This window comes from Monodelphis domestica, chromosome 4, assembly GCF_027887165.1.
Source record: "Monodelphis domestica isolate mMonDom1 chromosome 4, mMonDom1.pri, whole genome shotgun sequence".
In the NCBI taxonomy this organism is placed as follows: Eukaryota; Metazoa; Chordata; class Mammalia; order Didelphimorphia; family Didelphidae; genus Monodelphis; species Monodelphis domestica.
Window position 1 is genome coordinate 429,476,353 of NC_077230.1, and position 27,053 is coordinate 429,503,405.

Sequence of the window (27,053 nt, forward strand, 5' to 3'; positions counted from 1 at the left end):
CACAGCTCAAGGTAATATTTGCCCCAGGAGGGTACTCATCGGCTGAATGTACAATTGTGGCGATATCTGGGCCATCTGGAAGAAAGAGAAGGATTCCATATTGAGATTATGGCAGAAATAAGGGGGCATCTCCTAGTCTGTAACCCATCACCAAGGACCACTGTGTCTCCCTGATCCTCCTTTGAGCTGGGAAATTCACAACTCATCTTCTACTTTTCCAGTGTGGATCTGAACTTGGAAGATCTTAGGGCTTTCTCCAGTTCAGCACCCTGGCTGGCCACCCTCAACCAGAACACATGGCAAGGCCAATTTGGGCTCCCTAAAGATGAAGGGGGTTAGGAACCTCAGAGCCTACCTCTTTAGCTCTCAGAGAAGGGACTGAATTAGCCTGGGCCTCTGGGAACACACCAGCAGGCTATAAGATGGCACCATATAGGAAGAAGCAATATACTCACAGGTAACATTCAGTGTGAATGGATTACTCCTATTCCGAAACAATGGGTTCTCGATTTCACACACATAGGGCCCTTTGTTTTCCGTTCTTCTGAGACTGCGGATAGTGAGTGTCCTCTTATCCGGCGACAGCTGTATCCTGCTACCAGCTGGGGCAAGTCCATTTATGAACCACCGGTAAGCGTGAATTTGACCCGTAGCATTGCATGTCATTGAGAAGTCCTTGGTCTCCACTGCAGTATTGTTGGAGGTGATGATGGTAGGTTTGGACAGTGGTGCTGTGCAGGGAATAGACAGAAAATGACTGTATTCGTACTTTTTCTTATCTTATAACCATATAAGTGGTTTGGAAGTGGCCTGTCTAAGACCTTGGCAAGGCTGGGGGCCAGAGACTAAAAACCTGTGATTTCAAAGGCAAAGACACCCCTTTCTATGGTGCAGATCTCATCTCCTCCAGTCCTTAAGAAAAGTTCTTCTTCAGTTCTGTGACTGACAAAGACATTCACATGGAGTCCAAGCCCCTGGTGCTCAGTCTTTTTGGTCTGAGGCAAGCTGGTCTGGGGATGATAGACCACTTCATCCAGCACCTGGGCTTGGATTTGAGGCCTTTCTAACTTGGCAGAACCACCAAGAGTTTATGATTCCTTGGCCTGGACTTCCAGAAGCCAGGGTTCCTTACCTTGACAGCTTAATAAGGATATTGGGAGCCGGTGGTGTGGATAGACTAAAGTCAGGCCATGGGGAGATTGTGCTCAGAAAGGGAAACATTACTTTAACTCTGTCGAGGAAAGAAAAGGAAAGGCAGAGAGTGGGAATAGATCAGTTCTTATCAGGATACAAAAGGATGAGCCTCTGGCTGGGAGTCAGGTGAGACCTGTTTCAAGTCTGGATATATTGAACCCACAATAGCATCTCTAGAGCATAGGACATGATTTGCCCCCAGGATGTCCATACCCTTTACAGAAGATTCTAGAATTCCCTACTTTGGGATCTTTACTTTCCTTTGGTGTTTCCTGCCCTACAGGATGAGAATGAGAATGTTGAAGGTGATCTTCAAGCTCAGATGAGGTTTTATGCTGGGAATCTAAGCTAATGGGGACTAAATTTCCCTGAGCCTTTATGGTCCAAGGAGAGACCTTTCCTGATCTCTAGTTGGAAGTTAAAATACCTCACTGAGAGAGGTATGTGTTGTAATAATTAAAGGAGTTTGGCATAAACTGTTACAGATAAAAGAGTGGTTGCCTTAAACTGTGACCTCAAAGATATGTTTTCAAATCAAAAATATAGTGGTCACCCGGGAAAAATTCCCACATATTAAATATAACCAAGTCAGCTGGGTTTTATGGAGATTTTAATTAATACAAATAAGGAATTAATGAAAGAGAGAGAATAAGAGGAAACAATGAGAAAAGAGATAGGCCAGCTTAGGCCAGCCTAGGCTTTTAAGCCTTAAGAGAGAGATCAGTCAGTCTTTTATCACTCATGTAAAAAATAGACTCAAATACAGGACTACAATCCCCACGAGCCTTTGCTCCACTTCCCCAGAATGCCTTGTAATCTCACCTGGGCCGAGTTTGAGAAGGGATTTAAGCTGATTCAAAAGCTTTTGAGGGGGGCTTGGGGCTTTTGGACTTCCGTTTTGCAGCAGGAGCGTCTCTTGCGTGATGTGAGGTTATTTTGTCTAGGCTTCTGGCCTAGGCACATGTTTCTTACTTGTATATTCTTTAACCTTTAATCCTTTAATAAACCTCTAAAAAATATAATACTTCTTGCAGAGAGAAACTAATTTCTACCTGCCTCAGTCTCCCCATCTCCCCTAAATTTTAATCTTTACACTCACCACAAGATTTGTCCCAAGCAAGACTCTAGTGTTCAGAGAGATACCAGTTCACCTTTAGCCAGCTCAATCTCCATCTAAGTTCAGCCACCAAGCCCTTCCCATTCATCTTTGGCCATATGAAACCTCTTCAGAGAGAGGTCCTCAGAGAGAGTTTTTCTCTCAGCTTCTGATTTCCTTTTAAAGAGAATTTTCTCCTATGTCACCTCCCCTAAGTTCTCACATCTACCAATCACAGTAGACATTTTCCAAAGGACAAACCATTCTTAATTCACACCTGAGTAGACTAAAACCTCATACCTCTTTTGTTAAGGCTTGTCCCTTACAAGTTGGCAAGTTGCCTGACCTTCATAGGTACTTAGCACCTTCCTAAAAATGGACTTAGCTTAAGGCTTTTGTTTCACTATAAGTATGAGTTAAGTACTTATTTATTGTTCAGTAAAGAGTTTACAACTTTATCTTCCTCTAAAATATGCTTAAGTATGGGTGGAGTAGAGTTCTCACATTCCTGACTAAGTCCCTTCATTGTTAAAATGGGGAATGGTCTTAACCAAGTGTTATGAAGTAGGGTCTGAGAATTTTTAAGATTCACAGTGTGCCAGAACAATCCCTGGGGCACATCCAGGATCATCAACAGGCTTCCTTCCTGGGTCATCCATGGCCAGCTGTCTTAAAATTAATTTCCAATTTTACAGGTATAAGTGAGAAATATTTCAGCTTCCTTGACCTTTCTCCTTGTTATTTTGGTAGAGCTTGCACTCCATCCCTGGGTCTCCACTGGGAAGTTTAAGGTGAGGTAGAATGAGCCTCCCATTTGTATCCAGTAAAGCCAAGTGAGACTGACCAGGACAGTGACAAATCTGAGGTCAGCTTGCCACCTTTTGTAGTGGGGGGAGAATATGAAGAAACAGTGAGCATGCTCCTGAGCATGAAGGTCATGGTAGGACTTTTTGGAAGGTGTTTTGGCAGCATCAATGGATCCAGTGACTGACATGACATAGTGACTAGTGTTGGACTAAGAGTGAGAAAGACCTGAGTTCAAATTCTGTCTCAAAATGTTACTGGTTGTGCGACTTACTAGCAAGTCCCTATCTGTGTCTCAGTCTCCTGATTTGTTAAATGGGTAAAATAATCTCTCCCTCTTAGTGTTGTTGGATGAAATGAGACCATATATAAAAGCTGTGTATAAATCCCAAGAAGAGCCCAAACAAAGGTTCAGAGGAAGGAAAGTCAGAGTGTGAGACTGGGTACCAAATGTAGACTCAGGCTGTCTGAGCACACAATGCATGGCCAGAAGTATCTGTAATGCCTGCTGCCATTTTGTGAAGGGCTAAGGTTTAATGCCAGAACAAGAACACTCAAGGATAGTCTGTGGGCAATAGAGAGTCATAGAGAAGAGACATGAGCACACACATATTTTATTGAAGGGCCAATTAAGGGCACTAGAGATGCTTAGCCCAAAGAAGAAAAGACTTGAGGAGGAGGGGAGACATGTCTCCAAAGACTGGTCAAGTTATAATGGGTTTGATTCCCCTGCCAGGGGATGCTCAGTGGTTACATTGATCAGGGAGGGACTATTTCCTAATGTGTCAGTATCTTTTCTCCTTACAGCAACATTCTGGTACCCTTTTATCTCTTGTCTATCACAAAACAACTCTTTTTTAAAACCCTTACCTCCTGCATTAGAATCAATACTCTGTATTGTTTCCAAGGCAGAAGGGCCAGGCAATGGGGGTTAAGTAACTAGCTCAAGGTCACACAGCTAAGAAGTGTCTGAGGCAAGATTTGAACCCAAGATTTCCTGATCCACAGCCAGGCTCTCAATTCGCTGAGTTACCCAGCTGCCCCTGCAGATCAGCTCTTCAGAGGAGGTAATGGCTTCTTTTTCAGAAGGGGCAGGGATTATGATTGGAATCCTGGTGACTAATTGAGAACTCTACTATATTTTGTTAGAAAGATAGGCGAGTAGGATTGTGTGGCCTCTGACTCTTATTTCTCCTAGTCTGCCTCCAGAAATGTGGGAGAAAAATGAAGATGATTCCTCTATTTCTTGACCTTCTCTAGGCCCCTGGTCTCCCTCCCTTCCCCAAGCTTGCCTTTCACACAATATTTACTGATATGGATCTCATTGTTCTTTTCAGGGTTATTCATTGTACCTCCTTTTTTCCCAACTTCTTTCTCAAGCAAAAAGTCTTTACTTTTCTGTTTTTAGAAGATGTGGTAGACCTAGATTGATGTAGCCCCAAAATTAAGGAAATAAGATTTAAGAAGACAGAGCCAAAAAGAATGGAGAGGCAGCAAAGGGATCAGGGATAGGGTAGTCTAGAGATAAAGAGAGATGGAGGAGAGTTTTCAGCAAGCTGTATCTCAAGGAAACTGGTCTATGGGTTTTCCTTGACTACACAGGCCAAACAGCAAACAGTTTTAATGGACTTGACTCCCTTCTCATTTCTCTTCCAAAAATGATTTGGGATGCTTTGCAAAACTGATCTGAAGAGGATTCCTGGACTGACTCTGCAACAGTTATGAGACGCATAAACAGGCTCACATCCAACCCAATCCTTTCTTGGGTGAGGAAGGGCTCCAACATTTGCCCCTCTATAATCAGATGGAAATCAGGCTGGCTCAATCATCCCTGGCCTCAGATATTCCTCTCTTGCTATTGGTCTCCTTCTGTCCACTAGGTGGAACTACCAGTACAGGAAGGACTCATTAGTACAAAAAGTTTCAGAGTAGCAGTTGACACATAATGTGATCTAGGGCATCTTAAACTCTCTAGGGCTGTCTCTGGATACAACTGACTTCAGTTCCCTGGAAAGATCAGGAAATGTCCAATTAAACAGGAAATCTTGAAAATCAAAAGAGAGTTTAATAAAATCAAAAGAAAATAAAAAACAGAATTAAATAATACTAGGATCTGGTTTTTAAAATATAAATACAATTAAATAGATGAAGCATTGGTTAATTTGATTAAAGATAGAAGAAAACATTATAACCAATAGCAAAAATGAAAAGGATGAATGAGTTAGCAATGAAGTTGAAATTAAGGAAATTTTGAGCACTTATTTTGAGCAATCATGTGCCAGCAAAATTGAAATGTAAGTAAAATAGATGAATACTTACAAAAAAGATTAATTGCTCAGATTAACAGAATTATAAATAGAATATTTAAACAACTCAATCTTAGAAAAAGACATTGAAGAAACCACAAATGAGTTCTCTATGAAAAAGTCCCCAGGATCAGATTGATATACCAGTGAATTACCACACTGAAGGAACAATGAATCTCAATGCTATTTAAACAATCTTAAAAATCTAGGCAATGAGGGCTATGGGGTGATCAGTAGATAGCAGGGCCTAGATTCAGGAGGACCAGGGTTCACATCTGGCCTCAGATACTTTGGATGTGTGACCACGGGCATGTCATTATCCCCCTTTTTCTAGCCTTTACTTCTCAACTTACTTTGAACCAATACTCAGAATTGATTCCAAGATGGAAGGGAAGAATTTTCAAAAATAGGTAAAGAAAGAATCCCACCAAATTCCTTTTGTGATCCAAATATATTTTTGATACCAAAGCCAGTGAAAGCAAAAACAGAAAAAGAATTGGAATACTTAAATAATCCTGTATTAGAAATAGAAATTGAACAAGGCATCACAAATGTCCCTAAGAAAAAATCCACAGGGCCTGATGGTTCTATAAGTGTGTTATATCAAACATACAACGAACAACTAATCCCAATATTATACAAAATATTTGATGTAATAAACAAACAGGGAGTTGTACCAAATTCCATTTATGACACAATTATGGTACTGATTCCAAAGCCAGGCACATCAAAAACAGAGAAAGAAAACTATAGACTAATCTCCTTCATGGACATAGATGCAAAGGTCTTAAATAGAATACTAGCAAAAAGACTCCAGCAACTGATCCTGAGGGTTATTCATTATGATCAGTTGGGATTCATACCAGATTAATATTAGGAAAATCATCCACATAATTGACCATATCAACAAGCAAACCAACAAAAATCACATGATTATCACAACAGATGCAGAAAAAGCCTTTGACTAAATACAACACTCATTCCAACTGAAAGCACTAGAAAGTATAGGAATAGAAGGGTCTTTCCTAAAAATAATAAACAGTATATGTCTAAAACCATTAGCCAACATCATCTGCAATGGAGATAAACTAGATGTATTCCCAATAAGAGCACAAGTGAAATAAGGATGCCCATTATCACCTCTACTATTTAACATTGTACTAGAAACACTAGCAGTAGCAATTAGAGAAGAAAAAGACATTGAAGGCATTAAAATAGGCAATGAGGAGATCAAGCTATCTCTCTTTGCAGATGATATGATGGTCTACTTAAAGTATCATAGAGAATCAATTAAAAGGCTAGTGGGAATAATCAACCATTTTACCCAAGTTACATGATACAAAATAAACCCACATATGTTATCAGCATTTCTATATATTTCCAATACATCTCAACAGCAAGAATAAGAAAGAGAAATTCCATTTAAAATCACCCTACACAATATAAAATATGTAGGAATCTATCTGCCAAAGCAAACACAAGAACTATATGAACACAACTACAAAACAATTTCCACAAAATTAAAACTAGATCTAAATAATTGGAAGAACATTAACTGCTCATGAGTAGGATGAGTTAACATAATAAAAATGACAATCCTACCCAAACTTATTTAGTGCCATACCCATGGAACTACCAAGAAAGTTGCTTATTGAAGTAGAAAAAACATCACAAAGTTCGTTTGGAAGAACCAAAGATCAAGGATATCCAGGGAAATAATGAAAAAAAAATGTGGAGGAAGATGTCCTAGAAGTAGCAGATCTCAAACAATACTATAAATCAGGGGTCATCAAAGCAAAATGGTACTGGCTAAGAGACAGAAAGGAGAATCAGTGGAATAGACTTGGGGTAAGGGACCTCAGCAAGACTGTCTATGATAAACCCAAAGATCCCAGCTTTGAGGACCAAAATCCATTTTTTGACAAAAATGGCTGGGAAAATTGGAAGACAATATGGGAGTGATTGGGTGTGGATCAACATCTCAAACCATAAACAAGAAAATTCAGAATGGGTGAATGACATGAATGTTAAAAGAAGGAAAATATAAGTAAATTAGGTGAACACAAAATAGTATGTATATATCAGATCTTTGGGAAAGCAAAGATTTTAAGACAAAGCAAGAGTTAGAAAGAATCACAAATGGAAAGTAAATAATTTTTATTATATTATACTAAAAAGGTTTTGTGCCAACAAAACCAATGTAACCAAAATTAGAATGGAAGCAACAAATTGGGGGAATAAATCTTCATAACAAAATCCTCTGACAAAGATCTAATTACACAAATTTATAAAGAGCTAAATAAGTTGTACAAAAAAACCATGCCATTCTCCAATTGATCAATGGGCAAGGGACATGAATAGGCAATTTTCATATAAAAAATAAAAACTATTAATAAACACAGGAAAAAAGTGTTCTAAATCTCTTATAATCAGAGAGATGCAAATCAAAACAACTCTGAGGTATCACCTCACACCTAGCAGATTGGCTAACATGACAGCAAAGTAAAGTAATGAATGTTGCAGGGGATGTGGCAAAATTGGAACATTAATGCCCTGCTGGTGGTGTTGTGAATTGATCCAACTGTTCTGGAGGTCAATTTGGAAATATGCAGAAAGGACACTAAAAAACAGTCAGCCCTTTGATCCAGCCATAACACTGCTGGGTTTATACCCCAAAGAGATAATATGGAAAAAAAAATTTGTACAAGAATATTCATAGCTGCACTCTTTGTGGTGGCAAAAAATTTGAAAATGAGGGGATGCCCTTCAATTGGGGAATGGCTGAAAAAATTGTGGTATATGTTGATGATGGAATACTATTGTGATCAAAGGAATAATACACTGGAGGAATTCAATGGGAACTGGAATGACCTCCAGGAATTGATGCAGAGTGAAAGGAGCAGAAGCAGGAGAACATTTTACACAGAGACTGATACACTGTGGTACAATCAAATGTAATAGACTTCTCCATTAGTTCCAAATGCAGTGATCCTGATCAACTCGGAGGGATCTATGAGGAAGAAAACTATCCATATTCAAAGGAAAAACTGTGGGAGCAGAAACACAGAAGAAAAAGAATTGTTTCTTTACATTGATGGAAGGGGATATGATTGGGCATGTAGACTCTAAATGATCACCCTAGTGCAAACATCAACAATATGGGAATAGGTTCTGATTAAGAACACATATAAAACACAGTGAAATTGCATTTCAGCTACAGGAAGGGGTGGAGGAAGTAGAAAGAGGGAAAGGATATGATTCTTGTAACCAAGAAATAATGTTCTAAATTGACTATATAAAATTTAAAATATAACTCCATGAAATATTTCAGTAGCTATAAGACTTAAATCCTAAATATTTACATTCGCCACACTCAAGTTATGTTTTACTCCAGAACTGGCTACAAATCATGTTTGTAAATATTATGTAGAAAAATATAAAAACATGTTTGAATGGAAATAATTTCCATATGGTGCTATTTCTTTAAGCTAAATAAAGCAACTTTTTTTAAAAGATAAAAAAAAATAGACAAGAGGAGAGTTAATCCTATCTTTCACAAGAGACTGATGACTTAGCTATCCTGATCAATACATTGATCTAAGACATTTTCAAAGGATTTATGATGAAGAAATATACTCTCTACCTCCAGAGAAAGATCTGATGGTGTCTAAATGTTGTATAAACAATACTTCTTTCAATTTCTTTTTTCTTGGTTTTGTGTTGTTGTTACAAAGTGGATAATATGTACATATGTTTTACATAATTTCATATGTACAAAGGACATCACATTTTTTGTCTTCACAATGGGTCAGGACCAGGTAGGAGGGTGGGAATGCAAAATTTTAAAAAACTGTTATAAGTAAAAATATAAAGAATTTGGAGTTTGGAAGGAAGTTTGAGATTTCCATTCCATTGAGGTCCTGGGATAAATTGGCAAATAGAATCATCTACCTACAATCTTGCAAAAGGTTTAAGATACAGGGTCCTAATTTTTTGTAGTTGCCTTTATTGAATAGTTGGAGGCATTTCCCAGAAGAACAAAAAAGGCAGAAAGTTATAAAAGCCCTTCTTAATGAGGTAATTCCTAAGATTGGATATCCCAGATCACATAATCAAAATGATAATGGTCCTGGCATCACATTACAGATTATTCTCATGATTGCTAATGCTTTGTGCTTAACCAACAACCTTCATTACACCTGGCATCCTCAGTACACAATCAACCCTGTTTGCTTCAGTTTTCTCATCAGTAAAATAAGCTGAAGAAGGGAATAACAAAACACTTCATAACTTTTGGTAAGAAACACCAAATAGGGTCATGAAGACACAGACATGTCCGAAATAACTGAACAACAATTTTTCCTTTTCTGAAAGGGAAATTTTGTGATTCTGAACAATACTGGCTGTCTCAGTCATTTTCTTCCTTTGGTTCCTCTAGTTTGGGACATACTCCTGGAAGGGGGGCAGGGACTGAGTCATTTTCCTGTATCTCAAGTCCATAGCCTAGGGACTTTTTGCTGAGAAAGTGGGTGAAAAATATTGTGGGATAGAGGTGAATGGCCAGTTGTGGCCCAGGTCAGTTAGATGAATGAATGAATGAATGAATGAATGCATGCATGCATGCATGCATGCATGTACCAGTGGACTGATAAGAATAGGATTAGTAATGTGGGAGATGGGGAAGGAGGGAGGAGGGCTTGGCATTCATCCAGTACTACATATCAGCCTTATCATTCAAATGAAGATAATGCTTGTGCTTTGGAACTGTATTTTAATTTAAAATCCAAGATTTTGATTTTTGTTCTAGAAAAGATCTTCAATAAGAAGCTTGCTAACTCCTAAATCCAGGGAATGAACTGTTGCAGAAAGATGCAAAAACATACATTATTACATCAAGAAGATCAAGAATGAACTTTGGATATGGTTGATTGAACTAAAATTTAATTGAACATTTATTGTAAATGTACACATTTATGACAAAAGGGACTGCCCCTAATTTGGCTTTCTGTCATTGTGCCTAGCAAAACATTGGTTTTGCTTTCTTTCTTTCTATTTCCTCCCTTACTACTCTAATTTCCTCTCAGAAAATTGAATATTGTATATATCTATAGTTAGAAGTGCATTTAGGACTACAAGATGATTATGTTAAATGATCAATGGGGAGACTAGTCACCCAGTGATCATCAGGGGGGATTGTGAATCTTAAAAATTCTCAGACCCTACTTCAGAACACTTGGTTAAGACCATTCCCCATTTTAAACAATGAAGGGACTTAGATCAGGAAGTGGGAACTCTACTTCACCCATACTTAAGCATGCCTTAGGGGAAGATAAAGTTGTAAACTCCTTGCTGAACAATGAAAAGTACTTAACCCATTCTTATAGTAAGGCAAAAACCCTTAAGCTGTGCCTATTTTTAGATCTAATTCAAAAAGGTGCTAAATACCTATAAAGGTCAAACAACTTGTAAACTTGCAAGGAGCAAAGAGGTGAGAACTTACTCAGGTGTGAATTACTCAAAGTTTAGTCTACTCAGGTGTGAATTAAGAATGGTCTGTCCTTTTTAAATCGTCTACAGTGATTAGTAGTTGTAAGAACATAGGGGAGGTGACATAGAAGAAAATTCGCTTTTAAAAGGAGCTCAGAAAGGGCTCTGGGGAAATTCAGCTGGAAGGAATCAGCTGGAGAGATTGAACTGGGAAAGGCTGAATGGTGGCTGAACTTGATTGAGCTAGCTGAAGCTGAACTGTTGTCTCTCTGAACACTAAAATCTTGCTTTGGACAGATCTTGTGGTGAGTTGATAAAAGACTGACTGATCTCTCTTAAGGTTAGCCTAAGCTGGCCTAGCCTTTTTCTCATTATTTCCTTTCTCTCTCTCTCTCTCTCTCTCTCTCTCTCTCTCTCTCTCTCTCTCTCTCTCTCTCTCTCTCTCTCCTTTCTTTAATTCCTCATTTGTATTAATTAAAATCTCTATAAAACCCAGCTAACTTGGGTATATTTCATATATGGGAATTTTTCCCTGGCGACCACTTTATATTTGATTTAAATCAAGACACTGTACTGAAACCATATTTTCTGCGGTCACAATTTAAGCCAACCACTCTTTTAACTGCCACAGTTTATACCAGACCACTCTTTTAACTGTTACAGAACACAATGAGATGCTATATTGCTTAGTAGACTTTAAAATGCTGGGATCTGGAAACTCTTGTAATTAGTATCATTTCATTTCTCTGTGCATAGAAGATTACTCAGTTTAGGTCAATTCCCTGGGGGTAAGGGATAAAGCTGATCTCAATAGGTGAGCCATTGAAGTGGGAATGACCAGGAGAACCAGAGGGGAAGCAGTTAGAAACCAACAGGGGAAGAGCCAAGATGGCAGCATAGCAGGAGCTTCTCTGAATCTCCTTCTAACCAATCATTACAAAGCATCTCAAGGGGGCAGCTGGGTAGCTCAGTGAATTGAGAGCCATGCCTAGAGACGGGAGGTCCTAGGTTCAAATCTGGCCTCAGACACTTCCCAGCTGTGTGACCCTGGGCAAGTCACTTGACCCCCATTGCCTAGCCCTTACCACTCTTCTGCCTTGGAGCCAATACACAGTATTGACTCCAAGACGGAAGGTAAGGGTAAAAAAAAACAAAAAACAAAGCATCTCAAAAGGACAAAAATCAGAACCAGAGAAATAAAGGCACTCTCCCACTGGTCACAGTGTGAAAGGTAGGCAGTGAGTGAGGATTCCTATGCCATAAAGAAAAGAAACTGCTCAAATCAAAGCACTAGTTGACCACACTTTCCCCCACATCAAATACTGAACCACAGTTAATGCCAGGGCCAGGAGAATTTCCAAAGTCTCAGGGGAAGACTGAGAGCACCACAGAATACCCCTGAGGGCTGTGGCTGGCCTTGGCAGTGAGACTCAAAGCTAAATAACACAGTCCTTGCAGCAGGGGAAGCAAAGGGGCAGCCAAAAGGGTAGCCAAAGCAGAGTTGAGGATGATGAACTTAGTGCAAAACCCATGTTGCAGTTGAAAATACATGAAGCAACAGCTGAGGAAGATAGCCTTAGGAAAAAATGCTTTGAAGCAGGAACTACACATAAAAAAAAACAACAGAGATCTACCTGCCCTCATTCAATCCTCAGAAAGGGAACGAAAGATACTCACAAGGCAAAGCCCTTGAGACAGAAGCTAAGAAACCAATGACCACCAACATGCAAGAATACCAATCCTAAAGGGGCAAAAGGAGTTAACAAAAAAAACCATCTTGACCCTGGAAAAATTTTTATGGAGAAAAAGAGCAAATGTAGAATATCTGTCTTGTAAAGTGGGTAGAGGAAGTGCACATCATCCTCTTCCTCATTTCTTGCTCTGGGGCCCAGGGGTCTCACATTAAAAAAAATCCCTTAAATTCTGTTTTAGAATATATATTAAATATTGTTTCTAAAGCAGAATAGCATAAGGGCTTGGGATTTGGGGGTAAGTGGAATGCCCAGGGTAACAGAGATACAAAGTGACTAAGGACAGATTTGAAGCTAGGTCCTTCTGACTCCAGGCCTGTCCCCTCTATTCACTGAGCCCTTTCATCTTGTTGTGAGAAAAAGAGAAACCATTAAAAGGAGAAAGCTGTGGGAGAGACCTGAGAACTAGAGAATTACCACCATTCTCGGAAGGAAATGCTTCCTCAGTGTTCCAATTCCTGCATGATCCAGCAACTTTAGCACTAGATGACTGGCATGGAGAGGTGCCTTATTAGTCTATTTCAGACTTCTCCTAATTCATAAACTCTTCATGTGTTTCTGATTTCTCTTTATTGAGATTCCTTAGTAGCAGGAAAACTCACCAAAGGAAGACACCCACATCTCACATACAGTGCCAAAAACAAGGTGGTGAAGTATGGGTGAGAATATGACTCCTGGGAAACAAGTCCTCTTCTGCAAGTCTGACTTGGCCAGATTGGGCTGGATGGCTCTTGCCACTCTGTGGCTCAGAATAGGGCAAGGCTTTCTCTCTAGGACTGGGAGGGAAGAATCCCAGGTGCCTTTCATAAGTTAGGTAAAGGAGGAACCTGGCCCTTGGAAGTCCATGCCTCCAAATTTGGAAAAGATACAGAAATGGAGACTTCCGGTTAAGATGGCGGCTTAGAGAAAGCTCAAGTTCAGATCTCCGGAAAAACCTTCCCAACCGATCTCAAACTATAAGCTCCTAAGGCGCCGAAATTCAAAACGATCAACAGCACAGACCCTGGGAACCCTCCTCCTGGACCTGGACCCGGTTCAAAAGGTACGGCTCCCCTCAAAAGCCAGAACCCGAGATCCCTCGGACCTCAGGGGTAGGAGCGCAGAGTCCAAGGCAGAAGCCGCAGCCCTGCCGGCTGGGCTCAGAGAGCAGAACCCTCAGGGCCTTCTACAGTCCCGGTGAAAGTTACTGCCTGGGGCTTCCGCTGCAGAGAGCTGGTCAAAACAACAGCAACCCTCAGGGCGGGCAAGACAGCCTCACGGGCTGGATCCTGCTATCCAAGTCTCAGTGAAAGTCCTTGCTCTCGGAGCTTGGGTTAGCTGCAGCCCATCCCCCCGCAGGCCGACGAAACAGCCTCACTGCCAGCAATTCTGAAGGCAACTTCCTGAAAGCAACTTGGTCCGACCCTTCCATTCCAGTTCCAGTGAGGCATATTCAGTTTAACCCAGGGAAAGTCATAGAACCATCTGCCCAGGACTAAAGCCTCTGAACACCAGACAGAGACAAGAAAAGCCAATCCTCCACATTCAGAGATGGAAAACTCCACAGAAGCACAGAAGCCCCAAAATACCAAGAAAAATAAGAAGAAAGGGGCGACTTTGGACACATTCTATGGAGCCAAAATACAAAATACAGAGCAGATAGAAGATAATATAAAAGAAAATGCTCCAAAACCTTCCAAAGGAAATGGAAACTCTCCACAAACCTATGAAGAATTTGAATCAGAAATGACCAAAAAGATGGAAGCCTTCTGGGAGGAAAAGTTGGAAATAATGCAAAAGAAATTCACGCATCTACAAAACCAGTTTGACCAAACTGTAAAAGAAAACCAGGCTTTAAAGGCCAGAATCAGGCAGCTGGAAGACAACGATCGTGTAAAAGAGCAAGAATCAATAAAGCAAAGCCAAAATACCAAGAAATTAGAAGAGAACATAAAATATCTCACCGACAAGGTGATAGATCTGGAAAATAGGGGGAGAAGGGATAATTTAAGAATAATTGGACTCCCAGAAAAGCCAGAAATAAACACCAAACTGGACATGGTGATACAAGATATAATCAAAGAAAATTGCCCAGAGATTCTAGAACAAGGGGGCAATACAGCCACTGACAGAGCTCACAGAACACCTTCTACACTAAACCCCCAAAAGACAACTCCCAGGAATGTAATTGCCAAATTCCAAAGCTATCAAACAAAAGAAAAAATCCTACAGGAAGCCAGAAAAAGACAATTTAGATATAAAGGAATGCCAATCAGGGTCACACAAGACCTTGCAAGTTCTACTCTGAATGATCGTAAGGCATGGAACATGATCTTCAGAAAGGCAAGAGAGCTGGGTCTCCAACCAAGAATCAGCTACCCAGCAAAACTGACTACATACTTCCAAGGGAAAGTATGGGCATTCAACAAAATAGAAGACTTCCAACTTTTTGCAAAGAAAAGACCAGAGCTCTGTGGAAAGTTTGATACCGAAAATCAAAGAGCAAGGAATACCTGAAAAGGTAAATATTAAGGAAAGGGGAAAATGTTATCTTCTTCTTTTACTCAAACTCTCTTCTATAAGGACTACATTTATATCAACCTATGTATACTAATATGTGGGGAAAATGTAATGTATAAATAGGGGGTAAAGAAAGACCAAATAGAATAATCATTCTCACACAAAGATTCATATGGGAAGGGGAGGGGAAGAAAACTCCTATAAGAAGGAGAGGAAGAGAGGGGGCGGGGGATTTACTTAAACCTCAATCTCAGGGAAATCAACTCTGAGAGGGAAAAATATCCAGATCCATTGGGATCTTGAATTCTATCTTACCCAACAAGGGTAAGGAGAAGGGAAAACCAAGGGGGGGAGGGGGAGAGAGAGAACAAAGAGGGAGGGAAAGAGAGGGGGGAAGGGGAGGGAACAAAAAGGGAGGGACTAAAAAGGGAAACATCAAGGGAGGGGACAAGGGGGACTGTTTCAAAGTAAATCACTGGACTAAAAGGTAGAGACGAAGAAGAATAGGTTAGAATTAGGGAAGGCAATCAAAATGCCAGGGAGTCCACAAATGACAATCATAACTTTGAACGTGAATGGGATGAACTCACCCATAAAACGTAGACGAATAGCAGAATGGATTAGAATCCAAAACCCTACCATATGTTGTCTTCAAGAAACACACATGAGGCGGGTTGACACCCACAAGGTCAGAATTAAAGGATGGAGTAAGACCTTCTGGGCTTCAACTGATAGAAAGAAGGCAGGAGTGGTAATCATGATATCCGATAAAGCCAATGCAAAAATAGACCTGATCAAAAGGGATAGGGAAGGTAATTATATTTTGTTAAAAGGGACTATAGACAATGAGGAAATATCATTAATCAATATGTATGCACCAAATAATATAGCACCCAAATTTCTAATGGAGAAACTAGGAGAATTGAAGGAAGAAATAGACAATAAAACCATACTAGTGGGAGACTTAAACCAACCATTATCAAATTTAGATAAATCAAATCAAAAAATAAATAAGAAAGAGGTAAAAGAAGTGAATGAAATCTTAGAAAAATTAGAATTAATAGACATATGGAGAAAAATAAATAGGGATAAAGAGGAATACACCTTCTTCTCAGCACCACATGGCACATTCACAAAAATTGACCATACATTAGGTCACAGAAACATAGCACACAAATGCAGAAAAGCAGAAATAATGAATGCAGCCTTCTCAGATCACAAGGCAATAAAAATAATGATTAGTAATGGTACATGGAAAACCAAATCTAAAACCAATTGGAAATTAAACAATATGATACTCCAAAACCATTTAGTTAAAGAAGAAATCATAGAAACAATTAATAATTTCATCGAGGAAAATGACAATGGCGAAACATCCTTTCAAACCTTTTGGGATGCAGCCAAAGCAGTAATCAGAGGTAAATTCATATCCCTGAATGCTTATATTAACAAACAAGGGAGAGCAGAGATCAATCAATTGGAAATGCAAATGAAAAAACTGGAAAGCGATCAAATTAAAAACCCCCAGCAGAAAACCAAATTAGAAATCCTAAAAATTAAGGGAGAAATTAATAAAATCGAAAGTGATAGAACTATTGATTTAATAAATGAGACAAGAAGCTGGTACTTTGAAAAAACAAACAAAATAGACAAGGTACTGGTCAATCTAATTAAAAAAAGAAAGGAAGAAAAGCAAATTCACAGCATTAAAGATGAAAAGGGGGACAGCACCTCTGATGAAGAGGAAATTAAGGCAATCATTAGAAATTACTTTGCCCAATTATATGGCAATAAATACACCAATTTAGGAGAAATGGATGAATATATACAAAAATACAAACTGCCTAGACTAACAGAAGAGGAAATAGAATTCCTAAATAATCCCATATCAGAAATTGAAATCCAACAAGCCATCAAAGAACTTCCTAAGAAAAAATCCCCAGGGCCTGATGGATTCACCTGTGAATTCTATCAAACATTCAGAGAACAGTTAATCCCAATACTACACAAACTATTTGACATAATAAGCAAAGAGGGAGTTCTACCAAACTCCTTTTACGACACAAACATGGTACTGATTCCAAAACCAGGCAGGTCAAAAACAGAGAAAGAAAACTATAGGCCAATCTCCCTAATGAATATAGATGCAAAAATCTTAAATAGGATACTAGCAAAAAGACTCCAGCAAGTGATCAGAAGGATCATTCACCATGATCAAGTAGGATTCATACCAGGGATGCAGGGCTGGTTCAACATTAGGAAAACCATCCACATAATTGACCACATCAACAAGCAAACTAGCAAGAACCACATGATTATCTCAATAGATGCAGAAAAAGCCTTTGATAAAATACAACACCCATTCCTATTAAAAACACTAGAAAGCATAGGAATAGAAGGGTCATTCCTAAAAATAATAAACAGTATATATCTAAAACCAACAGCTAATATCATCTGCAATGGGGATAAACTAGATGCATTCCCAATAAGATCAGGAGTGAAACAAAGATGCCCATTATCACCTCTACTATTTGACATTGTACTAGAAACACTAGCAGTAGCAATTAGAGAAGATAAAGGAATTGAAGGCATCAAAATAGGCAAGGAGGAGACCAAGTTATCACTCTTTGCGGATGACATGATGGTCTACTTAAAGAATCCTAGAGATTCAACCAAAAAGCTAATTGAAATAATCAACAACTTTAGCAAAGTTGCAGGATACAAAATAAACCCACATAAATCATCAGCTTTTCTATATATCTCCAACACAGCTCAGCAGCAAGAACTAGAAAGAGAAATCCCATTCAAAATCACCTTAGACAAAATAAAATACCTAGGAATCTATCTCCCAAGACAAACACAGGAACTATATGAACACAACTACAAAACACTCACCACACAACTAAAACTAGACTTGAACAAATGGAAAAACATTAACTGCTCATGGATAGGACGAGCCAATATAATAAAAATGACCATCCTACCCAAACTTATTTATCTATTTAGTGCCATACCCATTGAACTACCAAAATACTTCTTCACTGATTTAGAAAAAACTATAACAAAGTTCATTTGGAAGAACAAAAGATCAAGGATATCCAGGGAAATAATGAAAAAAAAAACACACATGATGGGGGCCTTGCAGTCCCTGACCTAAAACTATATTACAAAGCAGCAGTCATCAAAACAATTTGGTACTGGCTAAGAAACAGAAAGGAAGATCAGTGGAATAGACTGGGGGAAAGCGACCTCAGCAAGACAGTATACGATAAACCCAAAGATCCCAGCTTTTGGGACAAAAATCCACTATTCGATAAAAACTGCTGGGAAAATTGGAAGACAGTGTGGGAGAGACTAGGAATAGATCAACACCTCACACCCTACACCAAGATAAATTCAAAATGGGTGAGTGACTTAAACATAAAGAAGGAAACCATAAGTAAATTGGGTAAACATAGAATAGTATACATGTCAGACCTTTGGGAGGGGAAAGGCTTTAAAACCAAGCAAGATATAGAAAGAATCACAAAATGTAAAATAAATAATTTTGACTACATCAAACTAAAAAAGCTTTTGTACAAACAAAACCAATATAACTAAAATCAGAAGGGAAACAACAAATTGGGAAAAAATCTTCATAGAAACCTCTGACAAAGGTTTAATTACTCATATTTATAATGAGCTAAATCAATTGTACAAAAAATCAAGCCATTCTCCAATTGATAAATGGGCAAGGGAAATGGATAGGCAGTTCTCAGATAAAGAAATCAAAACTATTAACAAGCACATGAAGAAGTGTTCTACATCTCTTATAATCAGAGAGATGCAAATCAAAACAACTCTGAGGTATCACCTCACACCTAGCAGATTGGCTAACATAACAGCAAAGGAAAGTAATGAATGCTGGAGGGGATGTGGCAAAATAGGGACATTAATTCATTGCTGGTGGAGCTGTGAAATGATCCAACCATTCTGGAGGGCAATTTGGAACTATGCCCAAATGGTGCTAAAAGAATATCTACCCTTTGACCCAGCCATAGCACTGCTGGGTCTGTACCCCAAAGAGATAATGGACACAAAGACTTGTACAAAAATATTCATAGCTGCGCTCTTTGTGGTGGCCCAAAACTGGAAAACGAGGGGATGCCCATCAATTGGGGAATGGCTGAACAAACTGTGGTATATGTTGGTGATGGAATACTATTGTGCTAAAAGGAATAATAAAGTGGAGAAGTTCCATGGAGAATGGAACAACCTCCAGGAAGTGATGCAGAGCGAGAGGAGCAGAACCAGGAGAACATTGTACACAGAGACTAATACACTGTGGTATAATCGAACGTAATGGACTTCTCCATTAGTGGCGGTGTAATGTCCCTGAACAACTTGAAGGGATCCAGGAGAAAAAAACACCATTCATAAGGAAAGGATAAACTATGGGAGTGGAAACGCCGAGAAAAAGCAACTGCCTGAATACAGAGGTTGAGGGGACATGACAGAGGATGGACTCTAAATGAACACTCTAATGCAAATACTATCAACAAAGCAATGGGTTCAAATCAAGAAAACATCTAATGCCCAGTGGACTTACGCATTGGCTATGGGGGGGTGGGGGGGGGAGGAAAAGAAAATTATCTATGTCTTTAACGAATAAGGCTTGGAAATGATCAAATAAAATATATTTAAAAAAAAAGATACAGAAATGGAGATTGGAGAAGTCTTTCAGAACAAAGGGGCCACTAGGAGAACCCACTGGTGGCTAACTCTGTTGGTTCTTAAATTTATTTGCAGGGATTGGATACTAACGATTTGTACTTTGTAAGGACATGGTAGTTGTCCCTGAATAAGTATCAGATATGATTTGACTAAGGTCTCAATCAGAGCAATTGAGTTACTTATGAAAGAAGGGATACTTAGAGAAGAGTTGTCTTTGGAGCTTCTTAAAATATAAGATTACTTCCCAGGCACCAGGGTTTCTTTCCCCCTCCCTCATCAAGCCTCATCACTGACATGCAACTACCTCAAAGTTAGTCCTTCAGCCATATACACTATTATTCTCCTACTCAGCTAGCCTATGGAGTGTTGGATCTTTCTCAGTAGTCTTTTTCCTACACTAGGTTATGTAATATTTTAATTTGAGAAATTGTTTGGAGCTGTAGTAGTAGTAGTAGTAGTAGTAGTAGTAGTAGTAGTAGTAGTAGTAGTAGTTGTTGTTGTTGTTGTTGTAGTTGTAGTAGTAGTAGTAGTATTGGTAAAGAGAGGGGAAAATGGAAGAAAGGTCAAGAGATATTAGTGTTAAAAGGAATTTCCCTCCAGATTATGTGTTTTTGTTTGATATCATCAATCACTGACCTGTAGGTCATTTATCATTGAGATTGACTGGTATTGAGAAACCCTCAGAGAAAGGAAGTTGAAACCAAGGAGAAGGGAAACTGATCCGACAGAAACTGCCCCCTTGTTAATCCAAGGAATTGCTCCTGCTCTTCTCTCTCTCTCTCTCTCTCTCTCTCTCTCTCTCTCTCTCTCTCTCTCTCTCTCTCTCTCTCTCTCTCTCTCTCTCTCTCTTTCCAGTTTGACATGTACTATCATTTTGTTCAGTCTCTTTACATTTAACTCTTCCTAAACTATTCTTAAGTAAGTTATTATAGTTTATTTAGATTGGCTAAAATACACCAAGATGTTGACCAGAACCAGTAATCAAGACTGATCAAAGCTACAACCGCACTGAAGAAAACTTTGGATTGGTGAGAAATGGTTAAGTATTGGGGGAGGGAAGCAAGCTGAACTTTTGCTTTTTTCCCCAAATAGAGCCAGGTTTGGGGATTAAGCTCTAATTAATGATTAAATTACAGCTAGGAAATATTGTGGATGGAGTCTGGAGTCAAAAAACTCATCTTTCTGAGTTCAAATCTGGTCTCAGACACTCAATAGATGTGTGACCCTGGGAAAGTCACTTCACCATCTTTGCCTCAGTTTTCTCATCTGTAAAATGAGCTAGACAAGGAGTGCAAACCCCTCCAGCATCTCTGCTAAGAAATGGAGTCAGGAAGAGTTGTACATGACTCTATAATTACTTGTTAACAATTTCTCCTCACACATAAGGGTTTTGCTTTCCATCATCATTTGCCTCTATGATTCTAGTTCAGCCCTCTGTGGCCACACAGAACACTTCTAAATCCTCTTCCACGTAAGAGTCCAGAATATTGCTATCAGGCCTCTCCCCAAAGCTTTCTATTCCTTTTTCTAATATGTAGTTCCTCAATTGATCTTCAGAGACTCCCAAACCCTCAGCAATCTGGCTGAACACTCCCCAGTTCACTGTTGCCCCTTGTAAAATGTGTCATCTAGAACCAAATACAATAGTAAAAGTGCCATCTGATAGTAAAGAAGGGCAGCTATCTCCTTATTCTTGGAAATGGACATGCTTCTCTTAAGACGGCATTAGTGGTTGGGATAGTTGTGTAGCTCAGTGGATTGAGAGCCAGGCCTAGAGATCAGAGGTTCTGGGATCAAATCTGACCTCAAATAATTCCTAGCTATATGACCCTGGGCCACTCACTTAACTTCCATTGCATAGTATTGATCCTACGTCTGATAGGTAAGGGTTAAAATAAAGTTTGCATTATGTTTTTTCAATTACTCTATTACCTTTCCTACAGATAATAACTTTGTGGTTCTCTCAATCATCCCCAAGATCTCTTTATGAAATCTAACTTGGCATTAATGATCTGTATCCAATTTCCCCTTTTTTTAAATCAACCATGCCCCATTAATTTAACTTTTTTCTATGACATGTATACTAGTAACTGCCCATCGAGGTCGATTTTTTTTTTGTGATTTTGACATTTTGTATTCCAGGATAGGACCTGATATCAATTCCCAATAATATTCATATTATCACATTCCACCTACTGTACCAGCTTCCTGAACTACTTCTACATCCTATCTGTTTTTACCATCCCTATCATGCCAATTTTTTCTTTCTCTATATTTTCCTTCCAGGTCCAAAATTATGCTTTCTGCTTGTCTACAGAATTACTAGAACATTAATGGTCACCATTTACTAAGGTCTTTAAAGATATTATTTCATTTGAGCCAAGTCACTCATAGGAACATTGAACAGAATGAGTTCAAGAACAGAAACTTCAGAAGATTTGTCTGAACTGATGCAGAATGAAGTGAGTAGAACAAGAAGGTAATTTATACAATAACGATAGTGTTGTGAAGTCAAAGAACTTTGAAAAACTTGGGACCTCTGATCAATGCAGTGGCTGACAAGGACTGCAGAAGACCCATGATAATAAGTTACTCACTTCCTACAAAAAGCTACAGACTTGCTATGAAATCAGCTGCCTCAATTCAGAAATAGGATGGACTCAGGCTGTAAGTTGCAACAGATATTTATTGAGATTGAGAATTACTTTACCTTGATATGTCCACATGAGTATTTTAATCTTGAAAGAATTACTAATATATTAATATTGCAACCTATGTGCTCAGGTATCATATTCACAGATATATTAGTTCTTGATCATTGTATTTAATAGGTACTCTATTAATTTTGACTACTCTTCAAATCTACATCCCAAAGGTCAGAAGAATTCCTGGGTAGGCTGCCACATTGTCCTAGTTCCCACCTTGCCAGACCAGATTCCATACAAGGTCATATGCTGAGTTAATCTACTCCTCTTTGATCTTGTAGTTGTCAGGTGAGCCGATATTAAGTCTTATGCCATGTCACATGAACATTAGCTACCTCCCATTCCCCATTGCTTGATCCTCCAGTAAAAGATTGAGGAAATATGTAGTTCATTCTCTCTCTCTCTCTCTCTCTCTCTCTCTCTCTCTCTCTCTCTCTCTCTCTCTCTCTCTCTCTCTCTCTCTCTCTCTCTCTCTCTCTCCCATCATCAGAGGAGCACACAGGCTGGATCCCAAGCTCTTTAATTCCTGGCTCTGAGTCTTTCTTCCTTTATTATATTCCCTCTTTCTCTATATCCCCTTTACCCATTTTTCCTCAGTTTCTAACTCTCCTTTTCAGGTGTCCAACTAAGAATATATTAATTTGTGGCTATAGGCAGACACAACCCATACATGTCCCAAACATATTCTTTTTCATTAGTGGTAGAAGGTAGAAGGGGAACAGAAAATAGATTGTGATTAATTGGAAAAAGTAAATTAAGAAAAAGTTCCTTTCAAACACAGGTGTCAAATACATAGACTGCAACATTGCCAGGTGCTGCCTGAACCAGGTCAAAAGGTAATTGGGAAATAGTTGTAGCAGTCCACCCCTAGCTATGGGCAAGGGGAACAGTCGGTATGTACAGATTGCCTTAGAAGAGAGCATGCTCAGTCTTGAGCATGCTAAGTATTGCACATGGCTGGGAAAGCCTCTGTCCCTTGACCCCAGCTTCCCCCAGGTTAAGTGGGAACACAGGTTTCTTTGTGCTCACCTGGTTAAGAGAAACCACACCTATACCTTGTCATTAACCAATGATCATCATCCCTGTGTACTGTGTATATTTGCATATCAAAGATTATATATAGCCCAGCAAGCTCTGCCTCTCTCTCTCTCTTTCAGGCTAGCTGATGGCTGTCCTGGCAGGACTTGGCCTCTGGCCAAGCTCCATCTTTAAATCTTCTCTATCTCTCTTTCATCTCTCTGACCTGTGTGGGATTAAATGTGGATCTCTGGACTGGTAAAAGCCTTTGGAAGGGTCCTTTGATCAGAGCTTAGCTGTGGCTCATGGAAAATTAATAAAGACTCATTCCTGCCACCTCATATCTCTAATTTGACTCCGTCATCCCCCTTGTGGTATCTAAAACTTCTATCCTATCTCTATCTTCCTACCTTAAAGCTTCTCTCCCCTCTGAGGAAGCTTTAATCGTTAACCAAAAAAAAAAGATACACAGATAATTATATGCTAAATTAAAATGTGTGCTTTAAGCATCCTTATGTACAGATTTAGCCCAATAAAAAGTCATCCCTCCTGTAAAGTATATGCTGTTGGTATCTGACTTTCCAGAGGTCACTTCCACACATCAAAATTCTATTTCTCCCCCTGCTCTCCATTCAGAATATACCCAGAGTCAGGGACAGGAAGCTGGGATACCCCTAAGAATTATAACAATAAAGCTGCATGAAATAAAAGGAAACTAAGGCCAGAGATGACCTCTCTATGGTCCTGCTGCCATTAGTGTGATTATGGGAATGGAGGGTCTGTCATCTGTACATAGGAAAGTCAGACCAGTGAATTAATTGGGCAGCAGGAATTCTACAGTGGAAACAGTTACTGGAGGCTAAAGTCAATAGATCAGAATCAGGTTAAATAACTGACATGCTTCCATGTGGCATTTTACGCTACAAAAAGGAAAAATATAGAAGCAATGGTGAATCCCTATGTGTGAAAGCAGACAAAGTTTACATTCTCCTTTCCATCTCCAGAATTTCCCTGCCAAAGAGGACCAAGACCAGCCCCATTGCATGACCAGAGCTTATACTCCAACCAAGACTAGAAATATTCTCTGGTTTCACAGCACCAAGGGAAAGGGACTGAAGGAAAGAGTATGGGGCAGTCATTGAAACTGCAGTCCTAGAAGGTGGGACACAAAGAAGGTTGTATGCTACTGGGACAGAAGAGAATAATACAATATCAATAACAAGGATGATGATGACAATTCACATGTTTTTGTGCCTAACATGTAAAAAGTACTTTCCCCACATAAAATCCTATTATATACAGAGCAAATATTATGCACTTTTCCAGATGAAGAAGCTGAGGATGTGAAAGGAGGAGACACACTTACCACACAGATAATAGACAGAGGAGGAATGATTAAATCCAAGTTTCATGATTCTGAGTAGAAGGTTCCTTCTACCACAATGCAATGTGCCATGGGACCACGGAGGCAGAATGTCACTTATGTCTATTTCTCTCCATGTCTATTTCTGCCAGGGAAAGAGAGAGCCCAACACAAAGTTGGGGGCCCAATCAAGCTACTCACCATAGATCATAAGAGTCTTGTTTGCAGTGCGCGTCAAGCCAGTAAATGAGTTAGTTGCAATACAGGTATAGTTTCCGATATGATTCAGGGATGTAATAATAGAAAATGAGGCTGAGTTGCTGACAGATTGTCCATTCTGTAACCAGGTGAATTGTGCTGGTGGGTTAGAATCAGAAACACAGCTCAAGGTAACATTTATCCCCGTTGCGAACTGATCGCTTATACGGTCAATTGTGGCAATATCTGGGCCATCTGGGGGAAAAAGAAGGATTCCATATTTAGATTATGGCAGAAAAGAAGGGCATCTCCTAGTCTGTAACCCATCACCAGGGACCACTGTGATGCTCCTTTGAGCTGGGAAATTCACAGCTCCTCCTCTACTTTTACAGTTTGGATCTGAACTTGGAAGATCTTAGGGCTTTCTCCAGTTCAGCACCCTGGATGGCCACCCTCCACCAGAACACATGACAAGGCCAATCTGGGCTCCCTAAAGATGAAGGGGTTTGGGAACCTCAGAGCCTAGCTCTTTAGTTCTCAGAGAAGGGACTGAATTAGCCTGGCCTCTGGGAACAAACCACCAGGCTATAAGCATGCAACATATAGGAAGAAGCAATATACTTACAGGCAACATCCAGTGTGAATGGATCACTCCTATTGCTATAAAATGGATTCCGGATTTCACACTCATATGGCCCTTTGTTATCTCTTCTTGTGAGCCTGCTGAGAGTGAGTGTCCTCTTATCTGGCGACAGCTGTATCCTGCTACCAGCTGGGGCAACTCCGTTTATGAACCACTGGTAAGTGTGAATTTGTCCTGTAGCCTGGCATGTCAAAGAGAAGTCCTTGGTCTCCACTGCAGTAATGTTGGAGGTGACAATGGTAGGTTTGGACAGTGGCGCTGCGCAGAGAATAGACAGAAAATGACTGTGTTGGTTCCTTTTCTTACCTTATAACCAAATAAGTGGTTTGGAAGTGGCCTGTCTAAGACCTTGGCAGGCTGGAGGCCAGACACCAAGAACCTGTGATTTCAATAGCAAAGCTCCCCCCTTTCTCTGGTGCAGATCTCATCTCCTCCAGGCCTTAGGAAAAGTTCAGCTTCAGTTCCTGTGACTGACAAAGACATTCACATGGAGTCCAAGCCCCGGGTGCTCAGTCTTTCTGGGCTGAGGCAAGCAGGACTGGGGATGACAGACCCCTTCATCCAGCACCTGGGCTTGGATTTGAGGCCTTTATAGCTTGGCAGAACCACCAAGAGTTTATGATTCCTTGGCCTGGGCTTTCGGAAGCCAGTGTTCCTTACCTTGACAGCTTGATAAGGATATTGGGAGAGGTTGGTGTGGATAGACTAGGGACAGGCCACAGGGAGACTGTGCTCAGAAAGGGAAACATTACTTTAATTCTGAAGAGAAAAGAAAAGGAAAGGCAGAGAGTGGAAATAGTTCAGTTAGTATCAGGGAACAAAAGGAAGAGCCTCAGGCTGGGAGTCAGGTCAGACCTGGTTCAAGTCTGGAGATTTCAAACCCACAATAACATCTCTGGTGCCTAGGACATGATTTGTCCACAGGAAGTAGTGCCTACCCTTTACAGAAGATTCTGGAATTCCCTGCTTTGGCCTCTCCCTTTTCCTTAGGTGTTTCCTACCCTATAAGATAAGAATGAGAATGTTGAAGGTGATCTTCAAGCTCAGATATGGTTTTATGCTGGGAATCTAAACTAATGGGGAATAATTTTCCCAGAGTCTTCATGGCCCAAGGAGAGCCCTTTCCTTATCTCTAGTTGGAAGTAAGGCCTTGCCACTGAGAGAGATATGTATGCCAGAGCAATCTCTGGGGCACATGCATGAGGATCGTCAGGCCTCTGTCCTGGGTCATCCATGGCCAGCTGTCTTAAAAATAATTTCCAAATTGATAGTCATAA

At 39.8% G+C, this 27,053-nt stretch overlaps 1 protein-coding gene across 1 annotated transcript; it reads right to left on the reverse strand.

Annotated features, from left to right (window-relative positions):
* Positions 1-299: 299 nt before the first annotated feature.
* Positions 300-25,402, reverse strand: LOC130453973 (carcinoembryonic antigen-related cell adhesion molecule 1-like). The gene is made up of 2 exons (XM_056796428.1): positions 25,137-25,402; positions 300-731 (listed from the first exon to the last, which is right to left on the reverse strand). The coding sequence occupies exons 1-2, from the start codon at positions 25,144-25,146 to the stop codon at positions 367-369; spliced, it is 375 nt and encodes a 124-aa protein (XP_056652406.1). The 5' UTR covers positions 25,147-25,402; the 3' UTR covers positions 300-366.
* Between the last annotated feature and the right edge of the window lie 1,651 nt (positions 25,403-27,053).